The 12,110-nt window shown below is 36.3% G+C and overlaps 1 protein-coding gene across 7 annotated transcripts in view; it reads left to right on the plus strand.

Annotated features, from left to right (window-relative positions):
- The window catches only part of NAV3 (neuron navigator 3), an 892,841-nt gene that overhangs the window by 814,519 nt on the left and 66,212 nt on the right, over positions 1-12,110 (plus strand). For all 7 annotated transcript variants that reach the window (XM_061415605.1, XM_061415600.1, XM_061415606.1 and 4 more), the window contains 2 exons: positions 3,774-3,797; positions 6,443-6,520. In XM_061415605.1, coding sequence (XP_061271589.1) covers positions 3,774-3,797; positions 6,443-6,520 — 102 coding nt within the window. The remainder of the gene's footprint in view (positions 1-3,773; positions 3,798-6,442; positions 6,521-12,110) is intronic.

A 12,110-nucleotide genomic window follows, 5' to 3' on the forward strand; every position in this document is an offset into this window, starting at 1 on the left:
AAATTATTATAATTTTAAAATATTGAATTTTTACTTAAAGATTCACTTAACTTTAAAATAAATTTGAGATGTAAAACATTAAAGCTTTATGTCAGTGTTTATTTTTAAAACAGTTTTGCTATAAAGGCTATTGGGATTCTACTAGGTAACTACTGTTTATATAACCACTATCTTACTAAGTATTCAGTTCAGTTCAGTCACTCAGTCGTGTCCTACTCTTTGTGATCCCGTGGACTGCAGCATGCCACGCCTCCCTGTCCCTTACCAACTCCCGGAGTTTACTCAGACTTATGTCCATTGAGTCGGTGATGCCATCCAACCATCTCATCCTCTGTCATCCCCTTTTCCTCTCGCCTTCAATCTTTCTTAGCATCAGGGTCTTTTCCAATGAGTCAGTTCTTCGCATCTGGTGTTTCAGAAGTTTCAGTTTCAGTATTAGTCCCTCCAATGAATATTCAGGATTTCCTTTAGGATGGACTGGTTGGATCTCCTTGCAGTCCAAGGGACTCTCAAGAGTCTTCTCCAACACAGTTCAAAAGCATCAATTCTTCAGCACTCAGTTGTGTTTATAGTCCAACTCTCAAATCCATACATGACTACTGGAAAAACCATAGCTTTGACTAGATGGACCTTTGTTGACAAAGTAATGTCTCTGCTTTTTAATATGCTGTCTAGGTTGGTCATAACTTTTCTTCCAAGGAGCAAGTGACTTTTAATTTCATGGCTGCAGTCACCATCTTCAGTAATTTTGGAGCCCCCCCAAAATAGTATGTCACTGTTTGCAATGTTTCCCCATCTATTTGCCATGAAGTGATGGGACCAGATGCCATGATCTTAGTTTTCTAAATGTTGAGTTTTAAGCCAACTTTTTCACTTTCCTCTCTCACTTTCATCAAGAGGCTTTTTAGTTTCTCTTTGCTTTCTGCCATAAGGGTAGTATCATCTGCATATCTGAGGTTATTGATCTTTCTCCTGGCAATCTTGATTCCAGGTTGTGCTTCATCTGGCCCAGTGTTTCTCATGATGTACTCTGCATATAAGTTAAATAAGCAGTGTGACAATATACAACCTTGATGTACTCCTTTCCCAATTTGAAACCAGCCTGTTGTTCCATGTCCAGATGCAACTGTTGCTTCTTTACCTGCATACAGATTTCTCAGGAGGCAGGTCAGGTGGTCTGGTATTCCCCCCATCTCTTGAAAAACTTCCCAGTTTGTTTGTGATCCACACAGTCAAAGGCTTTGGCATAGTCAATAAAGTAGAAGTAGATGCTTCTCATAACTGTCTTACTTTTTTGATGATCCAACAGATGTTGGCAATTTGATCTCTTGTTCCTCTAACTTTTCTAAATCCAGCCTGAACATCTGGAAGTTCATGGGTTATGTACTGTTGAAGCCTGGCTTGGAGAATTTTGAGCATTACTTTACAAGCGTGTGAGATGAGTGCAATTGTGCAGTAGTGTGAGCATTCTTTGGCATTGCCTTTCCTTGGGACTGGAATGAAAACTGACTTTTCCTGTCCTGTGGCCACTGCTGTGTTTTCCAAATTTTCTGGAATATTAAGTATAGCACTTTCACAGCATCATCTTTTAGGATTTGAAATAGCTCAACTGGAATTCCATCACCTTCACTAGTTTTGTTTGGAGTGATGCTTCCTGAGGCCCACTTGAGTTCTCATTCCAGGAGGTCTGGCTCTAGGTAAGTGACCACACCACCATGGTTATCTGGATCATGACGATCTTTTGTGTATAGTTCTTCTGTGTATTCTTGCCACCTCTTCTTAATATCTTCTGCTTCTATTAGGTCCATACCATTTCTGTCCTTTATTATGCCCACCTTTGCATGAAATATTCCCTTGGTATCTCTCATTTTCTTGACGGCATCTCTAGTCTTTCCCATTCTGTTGTTTTCCTCTATTTCTTTGCACTGATCACTGAGGAAGGCTTTCTTATCTCTCCTTGTTATTCTTTGGAACTCTGCATTCAAATGGGTATATCTTTCCTTTTCTCCTTTGCTTTTCACTTCTCTTCTTTTCACAGCTATTTGTAAGGCTCCCTCAGACAACTGTTTGCCTTTTTGCCTTTCTTTTTCTTGGGGATGGTCTTGATCCCTGCTTCCTGTAGAATGCCACAAACCTCCATCCATAGTTCTTCAGGCACTCTGGTCTATCAGATCTAATCCCTTGAATCTATTTGTCACTTCCACTGTATAATCATAAGGGATTTGATTTAAGTTATACCTGAATGTCTAATGGTTTTCCCTATTTTCTTCAATTTAAGTCTGAATTTGGCAATAAGGAGTTCATGATCTGAACCACAGTCATCTCCCAGTCTTGTTACTATCTATCCCAGTATCTTACTAACTATACATATTTTTAAGACTAGAGAAAATATATAAAAGAACAAAACCCTGTTTAAAAGAGGTGCTTATGCATAAAAAAAATCCTGAGTTATTTTACTTTGATTCATTTTATGTTTTCTGGAGAAATGAAAGAATTAAAAAGTGGTTCAGGTAGTTCTGCATCAGTTAATCAGGAAGTGTCCGGAAAAGAGAGATAGGAGGTAAGAGATTGTTTTTCAGCCTTGGAGCTGCTCGAGGCAGTGAACAGACTTGTAATATTCAGCAATATTATGCATTCTCCAGCTTTTTTCAGGTTGAGGGAGCTTCCCAAGTATAATGGCACATGTAACTCATTGGCATTTTTGCAGCCCTGTGAGAAGAAGAAAAACAGAGCTAGGAGTTTTCTACAGCTGAGGCCAAAACACCCCTTGAGGTCCTACAGCAGTGCTTATTTCTGGCATCTGTAGAGCCTGTGTTTGCCAACCACTTTTTTCACCACTTCACAACTGGGTGTTTTACTGTTTTGCTGACTTGCAGCCAAATAAACTTATTTAATGATCATTGCTGCTGCTGCTGCTAAGTCGCTTCAGTCGTGTCCAACTCTGTGCGACCCCATAGACGGCAGCCCACCAGGCTCCCCGTCCCTGGGATTCTCCAGGCAAGAACACTGGAGTGGGTTGCCATTTCCTTCTCCAAAGCATAAAAATGAAAAGTCAAAGTGAAGTCGCTCAGCCGTACCCGACTCTTAGCGACCCCATGGACTGCAGCCCACCAGGCTCCTTGGTCTATGGGATTTTCCAGGCAGGAATACTGGAGTGGGGTGCCATTGCATTCTCGAATGATCATTAGGAAAAAGTAAACAAAATAGTAACTAATAAGCTGATTTTCTGTGGCTGTCAGTACAGGTAAATGTTTTTCCTGTAGTTGTATTTGGTATTCTTTATGATTTATAAATCACAGAATAAAATTCCAACTCCTAGGTCTTGGCTAAAAATCTCTATGATTTCATGGAGCACAAATTTCCTAAAATCTGTATTAAAAAAAAAAAAACCCTCTATTACTTTTTTCTGCACTCACCTTTTATAAAATATAATTTTATAACTTTTGTTTGTGTTATTTGTTGTCTGCATCTTAGGGTAGCACCATCTTTTAATTCTATACTTTTAAAGATTTTAAGACACAATATATATCCATCAGTCAAATAACCTATGTTTTCAAAATACAATATGGTCTATATATAAATAAATATCATTGCAGTTCTACAGTTCCTGCTTTTACTATTAATTTATTTAATATCTTATATTTTATTATTCTTACGTTAGACCAAAATAACATTTTAAATGACACAGTATATTTATTGTATTCTTTTATACTGTGAAATAAATTAATACTCATTATTTACAGTTAAATTCCTTTTCCTTTTATCTTTTACAGGCTGAAGAGAAGGCTCATTCAGAGGTAAGAACCCAGCAGCATTTTTAGTTGACTATTTTCGATTGCATTTAGGATGAAATGAGTAGTTCTACCGCCAGAGGGCTCTGTGATACAGCCCATGACTCAACACTGCTGATAGAGGTGACCCAGCAATGATAAACAGTCTTGGATATTTTCTCTTAAAAGAAAGTGAAACTTAAGTTTTTAGAAGCAAACTCTCTTCTCACATTCTAGCTTGGGGTCTTAACTCAGCACCTATTAAGTTGTCTCTAGTAGTAATCACTTAAAAATCTTTGATGCATGAATAAATATGTGGTCTCTTCCCCCACTGCTGTAAGACTAATCACAGGATTATGCCAAGTATTACATTTGAGGCCCTAGACCCCCACAATGCAGTTTACCAGCATCTCAGTCCATCTATTATTTGGTCCCAGTACTTTTCTGCTTCTAATCACTTGGCTAATGCAGTATGTTATTCTAATCACACACTTCACAAGTATTTCATTATAATCACATACGAATCAGATTGCAACCTGGAGAGAACATTCTTTTTCTTTCCCTTTGTTTGAAAGTTGTCCTTCCAAGGAGAGCAGAGGGACTTCAATTAGGCCTTTATTCACAATGTGCTAATGACTATTTGATTGGTTTTACCCTGAGCAAAGAAAAATGCATTGGCAATAGCCTTTGCAAAGGAACTATTCCCTTTGAAGTTTTATTTTATCCGTCTTCTAAAGTTTTGTACTATTTTACTTTACAATATGTACATTAAAATATATTTTATTTTCTATATATATATTAGGACTTCCCTGGTGGCTCAGGTGGCAAAGCATCTGTCTATAATGAGGGAGACCTGGGTTCGATCCCTGGGTCGGGAAGATTCCCCTGGAGAAGGAAATGACAGTCCACTCCAATACTATTGCCTGGAAAATCCCATGGACAGAGGAGCCTGGTAGGCTCTAGTCCATGGGGTCGCAAAGAGTCGGACACGACTGAGCGACTTCACTTTCAATAAAAATATTGAGAAAGTGTAAATTATGCCAATTTTATCTGTATAATTGCTAGACCAAAGAGTAAATATGATTTTGAAAAACTTAAATTATTTATATATGGTGACATGGCAAAGCTTCCTACATTGATCATAATATGTGTAGCTACTAAGGCGTACAAGTACCACATCTATTTGCCATATTAGTAGTTACCCACCTCCACTTTAATTATTCATAGCCATAGTGGGTCATTTTCTTTAATGATTTACATTAGTTTCAGGTTTATTGTAGTCTTAATTTTAAAGGAAACATAATCATGTAATAGAGAATAGAAATTTGAGAAGTGTTCTTTGGACTTTGTACTGTTTTAAGAATGAAATAGATGCCTCTTAGAACTATTTGTGGTCACTATCATCTGAATGAACCCAAATTCTCTTTGGATCTCGGTGTGTCTTTTTTTTAAAGTACAGGAGTCAAATGGAATCACATCTGCTGAAATTATATTAATATCCCCTGCCTCTATTCCCAGTTTAAAATTTTGTTCTTTTTTAGAATCTTTGAATATTGACCACCATTTCTTCTCTACAAAAATCTAATGAGTAGGAAAAAATAAGCACTTAATGAACTGTACCAAGAATGTTCTTTCAAACTAAGATAGTGTTTTGAAAGTCCAACTACAACAATAGCAACTTGTTTTTGAAGAAATGAGAATCATCAGAGTAGAATGTTTGGCATCTAAGTAATTAAAATCCCTTGAGACCAAAAGTGTACTTGTAAACTTAGTCTTAGATTCTTGTAAACATTTTAACCTTACTAATCACTGTTTTTCATGGCATCATAAGACATGCAGATTAAACTGTGGAAAGTACTGAAACTTAAAAATGATACATACTCTCACCTTTTTTTGGTTCAATTTATTTGAGTATGGAGTGAACCGAAAAAGGAAAATGTTTTAGCATATTTTTGTTATTGGTTTATCTAGCCATTTACACAGTTTTACTGATTTTTCCCCTGTTTTTCCAAACTATGGATAATCTGTAAAGCGATTCTGCTTGGAGCTCATAGTAACTCACTGAATGAATGATATTATAATAAATATTTGAGAAGGCTTCTCTAAGTGTTAGTAATGAAAACTCCAGCCAATAAAATTATTTTCAAGTATAGAATCATTAAATGTTGAATTGTAGCCAACTTTCAGTGACTGTGGGAATATTCTACAGCTTATTAGTACTTATCAAAATATAGGAAATAAAAATAAACATACAAAAATGGATAGAAAAAGAAAAAGACTCAGAAAATATATATGTGTATTTAATTTTTAAAAAGAAAAGCTTTTATTACCATAAATTTCTAGAGATAGAAGGACCAATAGACAAAGTGAACTGATTCTGGATTCAAATAGCAATGGCAAATAAGCATTGAGCAAACAGCAAATGAACAAAAAAGCATCCTTTAATGTGCCAATTCAAACTTCAGTTGTGAACACAGGCACTTGCCTTTCTTCTTATAAGTGGCATTTAATTGTTACTCAGCCAGTTTTTACATTTCTTTAAGTTTTGGAAATTGGTGCTGATACAGTGGTATTAGAATGAACTAATTATAGAGTTTGCTTTTTTGGACTAAGTTCTTAGTTTTAAGTTAAAATCTACTACCATATTGATTTGATTTTTTAATTACATTCAGCAAATCCATAAACTACGGAGAGAGCTGGTTGCATCACAAGAAAAAGTTGCCACCCTCACATCTCAACTTTCAGCAAATGTAAGTCACTTTTAATTTTTTTGACATATTAAAACAGACATTTATATAGTAAATGAGATAATTCTAGTAACAGGCTCACAAACATTAGATGTCCACATGATACAGACTTAAGTCTCTAAATCAGGGGACGTGCACATGGAATCATAACATCTAAATCCAAGGTGATGAGGAATCAGAATGTGGTTAAAATGGCTTTTTGTCTCTTGTAAGGTTGGAATGTTGGTAACATCTAGAAAGGTCATTTCTTTTCTTATTTCTTATTTTTATCATTCCTCATACATAAGACTTTCTTAAGCCACAAGACAGTGAGGGGTTGACAGTGATTGACCATGGAAGATAAAAAATTCATGCACGCAGACTCCTTCAGCACAATTTATTGAACAATTAATGAAGCATCCAATTAATTCTCCAAAATTAGGTTGGTCTGAATTTGGATATCTTAGCTATATTGTAAAGGAGCTATAGTTCTGTCGAAAACCTTGGTAGCCTTCTCATAGTTTAAGGAGCCAAAGATAGCAAAAATGATGGTGATAAAGACTGCCAATGATATTACCATTTACTGAAGATCTGTCAGTGTGCCAGGGAGCACTCAGAGTAGATGCAGACGTCCCGGAGGACATGTGGCATTGTGCCTGGTCCTGAGGAACAGGGTCTCGAAGCAGCAGTGAGGGGTGAGGAAGCTCCTGCTGTTTTGCCATGTGTCCTGACACCTTTGCTCAACATCAATCTGCTCACTCCCACTGGGTGGCTTTGGGCCTGTTCACTGCCTTACCATGCTCTGCTCTCTCCCTGGAGTTTTTCCATCTCAACAAAGCTTGACATAGCAAAAGTGAGCAGGTGTGGGCCCATTGTGTATGATTTAAATAAGAGAGAATTTCCTTCTGCAGTGTTTAAGTTCGTTCCCTCACAAGGAGTTCATTTTAGCACTGTATTTGAATTGATTTTATCTTTTTTTAACTTTGCGGGAAGTTTGTCTGCAATGAGGAAGGCTTCTATGCCCTGGATAGTAAAGATACAAATGTCTTGAATGATTACTCAGAGTTTTCTTTTCTTTTGTAAATGTCTCTTGCATGGACTTGTATACTCAGTTATTGGATTAATAAATTACTGCTATACAAAATGGAATTTGTGCTTTTACACAGTGATATATACATACCATCTCCATTTAAAAAGTAATGCAGTTGACCCTTGAACAACACAGGTTGAATTGTGCAGGTCCGCTTATGCATGGATATTTTAAACTCCTCACATAAGTGGATTCACACATTAATTATCTGTATATAAATGGACCCACATAGTTCAAATCCATGTTGTTCAGAGCTCAACTACACCATCCATGGTTGGTTGACCTCTTGAATGTGTAATTCAAATGCGGAGGGCCAACTATGATATGTGAGCATTCATGGACTTTGGTCCTGAAACTAATCTCCCATGGATACCAAGTGACAAATGTACATGTATATTGTATTAAAAAGAAAAACAGAAATTAAAATAAGCATTTAATAAAAGCATTTAATAAAAAATAAAGCATTAAATAAAATAAAGCATTAAATAAAAAATTTAAAAAGCATTTAATAAGAAGAAAATACATTTGTTTTTCCTGCTGAGGCTCCCAATTCCATTCATGGTTATTGATTTCTTCTGTGTCCTTTAAACATTGTTCTTCTATATACTCATGAATACATATATATATAGTGCACACTTGCCAAGGCTCACACACACACACACACACACACACCCCGGTGGAAGGAACCAAGTTCTAACATAGGAGGACTGTCCTGGGGGACAACTTAGTGCCACTGTTTCAAAGGGTAACATTTTAAAAACATTTTAAAAACATGTGAGACATTGGCTACCTACCACTTCTCTCAAGTCATGCATGCCACACTGTGGTCACTGATTTGTTTTCATGACTATGGAGTATGAATCCTCAGCTGGCAATTGATATGACCTTCATCCATGAGTATAGCTTCTTACAGTTAAAAAAAAAGTGTTCTTTTATGCATAAAGCAGAGATATACAGAGAGAATATAAATAGGTATCCATCATATCTGTGATAATAAAATGGCCATGGAAGAAGGGGGCAATTAGAGAAAAAAAAAAATCTATATTGTCTCCCTAAGGGTCAATAAAGAAGAAAAAAAGTAAGAAACACAAAATTAGAGAAAGTGGTGGCAAATACGTAAATTTGTTTAAAAAGTGCTAGTCTTGGAAAAATGATCCAAATATCTCCAGCCTTTCCTGTCCATGTCTGTGTTATCAGTATTAGTATATTTTACACATGGCTGGGAACTTAATCCTATTTTGTATGTTATTCTAGTTTTATGTCATAATACATTTTAGAAATATTCTCAGATCACCTCAGACCCACACAAAACACCACACATAGAACCTTTATTTTGTTTAATAGTGAAAAAATTGGAAATAACAGAAATGTTTTAATAGGTTGATGGATAAACAACTTCTGATACATACATACATACCATGGACAATAGCTATTAATACACACAGCAACTTGGATGGATCTCAAGTGCATTAAGCTGAGTGAAAAAAGTCTGACTTTTAAAGTCACATGCTGTAGAATTCCATTTGTTCAACATTCTCGAATGACAAAATTGTATTGATTGCCAGGGTCTAGGAATGGTGGTCACCTCCTTCCTGAGAGGTGAGTATAAAACTAGGGAGAGCTTGGTGGTGATGAAAGGTGGTTCTTTACATGTGTGCATGTGCATATGTGTACCAATAATGAACTTCTGGCTTTGACGTTACACTGCTGCTGCTACTGCTGCTAAGTCACTTCAGTCGTGTCCGACTCTGTGCCACCCCATAGATGGCAGCCCACGAGGCTTCCCCATCCCTGGGATTCTCCAGGCAAGAACACTGGAGTGGGTTGCCGTTTCCTTCTCCAATGTAGCCATGGATGCAAGCTGGGTAAAGGGGTACAGGAGTCCTTTCTGTACTCTCTTTGAAACTTCTTGTGAATGTATAATTATTTCAAGTTAAAAGAGCAAACACCTAAAGATCTATCACAATTTTTAAAAGAGATGTCTAGTTTTTAATTTCTTGCACATTTCTATCTTATTTCACCATTTAGTGCTTTTATTATTTGGTGGTAATATGCATTGTTAAAGTTTTTCACCATCAGATAAATGTATTGCTGAAACTGTCAGAAGATAAAAGTCAGGAGATTCAGATAATGAAGATATGCATTATCTTCTACTCTTTTACAAAACAGTTTATCAAAATTCACTTTAAAGCTATTGCAGTAGTGAAGAACTTGTATAAGTGGATGAGTTCATCAATGTTTATAAAATAATTTTATTGCCAATCCTATTTTAAACATTTAATAGTTTCATAATTACTAGGGGTAGAGTCTTATATATTTATGTCCCTTTGTATTTTTAAGGATATAATCTCCTATACACATTCAGAAATTTGAATTATTTATAAGGTACAAACTGTCTTGAATTCATTATCTTTAGCATCTAGTTTAAAATGTCACTTTAGATTCAGTGCACCATTATGAGTCATCAAAGGATTTACTTGAGAAAACGCTTGGTTTTTCCTCAGTTCTAGGAAATGCTGCATTTGAATTTCATCCAGAGTGTGCTTTACTTCATTGCCTCTGAGTTAGCATCTGTTGATGTATGTAATATATATACGCATATTTTAATATACTTTTATAAAAATTAATTATAAGACTGAAAAAAGTTTCTGTAAAATTGCTTCAATATAAGTCAAAAAATGTTTACTCTTGTACATTTCCTATTTGGAGTTAGAGATATGTCTTTTATTATTTTATTCAAACCACAAGTAAACTTAACTTTTTGGTTAAATGAGATCGCTATAACGGCCATTGTTGTATAGAAGTGTAATAGCCATGGTTTATAAATATAAGTTGGAGAAGGCAATGGCACCCTACTCCAGTACTCTTGCCTGGAAAATCCCATGGATGGAGGAGCCTGGTAGGCTGCAGTCCATGGGGTCGCTGAGGGTCGGACACAACTGAGCGACTTCACTCTCACTTTTCACTTTCATGCCCTGGAGAAGGAAATGGCAACCCACTCCAGTGTTCTTGCCTGGAGAATCCCAGGGACGGGGGAGCCTGGTGGGCTGCCGTCTATGGGGTCGCACAGAGTCGGACAGGACTGAAGTGACTTAGTAGTAGTATAAATATAAGTTGCAATGTTTGGTTCTATAGAAAATATCATTAACTGTTATTGTTTATTTAGTAGTCATTTTAAGATCTATTCAGTTTACTTAATATATAAATAATTCTGTCAGGGCTTAAATGTTTTTCCTAAATTTGGGGTATTTTTGGTTTTTGTAATTGGTGTATCAGATGATTGGACCTGACATTATTATATTTATATGGAGTCCACACAGCAATCTGTGTTTTAATATTTAAATTGGAAACATCTGCTTCTCTACTAAAATGTCTTTTTCCCCTTTGTTAAAAGGGGCACTGGTAAGTCAGAAATATATATGGCTATCTCATCTCATTTGCCTGACAGAGTATAACCCACGTTCAGTGGAAGGTACACTGAGCCTACCCAGCAATTTGTGCAGGTCTCTGCGCAGAGCTGAGAAAGCCCTGGGAAGCCTCTTCATAGAGGTGTGTGCATTAGGATGTCTGTAGAAAGGAGAGGAGCAATGTGGGCCAGTACTGTCACCTGGCTTTCTTTGAATGAGTACCATTGAACCATTGAACAGGAGCCCCACAGTCCATGGCCCCCAGGAACGAATGGTCATATCAGACAGACAGCCAGTTACCCCTGACCTCTCGCCCACAACTGCTTAAAGCCAAGCCAGGTGGAATGCATTTATTTGTGTCTTAACGTATTTTCTTACAAATGTCAGCCCTTAGATAATCTGGAAATGGGCACAAAGGCTAGTTATTACTACTAGCTTTCAAAGATATTGCTGAATGAATGTGTAACAAAAGAAAGTGCTTTGCCTTTCAGCACGTAAGTCATTTAACCAAACATTTCTCAGGTTTTATTTTGCTTAGGATTGTGCCCTATTTCTTTGCTCTAAAGAGCAAATACTAAATGTATTTTTACATAATCAGGCAGTTACTTTTGTTTTTCTGCATCTCACTTAAGAAAAAATATTTTGCACATAATTAACAATGACAAACACTGTAGGGATAATTATATATATAGATATAGATATATAGATATATGAAATCTTTATGATGTTTCAGAGTCATGTATATAAAATCATCTATACCTAGCTACCTATCTATCTATCCCCATATACATCTATGTAAAGAGTATTTTTTATTTTATTGATGGGATGTTGTTGAATTCTGAATGAACAAATGCAACTGCAGGCATTTTTCACAATGGTATTCCATCTTATTGTTTAGTACCACAATTCTTTACATGTGTATTCAGATTATGTTATGTGATTCCCAAACTAAAGACAGTATATTTTAAAAACTTATCCCTTAACTAATATTCAGTCTTGTCTATTTTATTACCTTGACAGACTTTACCTAACACAAGCAGGGAATATTCATTAATCAGTTCAGTTCAATTCAGTTGCTCAGTCATGTCCAACACTTTGCAACCCTGTGGACTGCAGC

This window comes from Bos javanicus, chromosome 5 (assembly GCF_032452875.1).
Source record: "Bos javanicus breed banteng chromosome 5, ARS-OSU_banteng_1.0, whole genome shotgun sequence".
Lineage (NCBI taxonomy): Eukaryota > Metazoa > Chordata > Mammalia > Artiodactyla > Bovidae > Bos > Bos javanicus.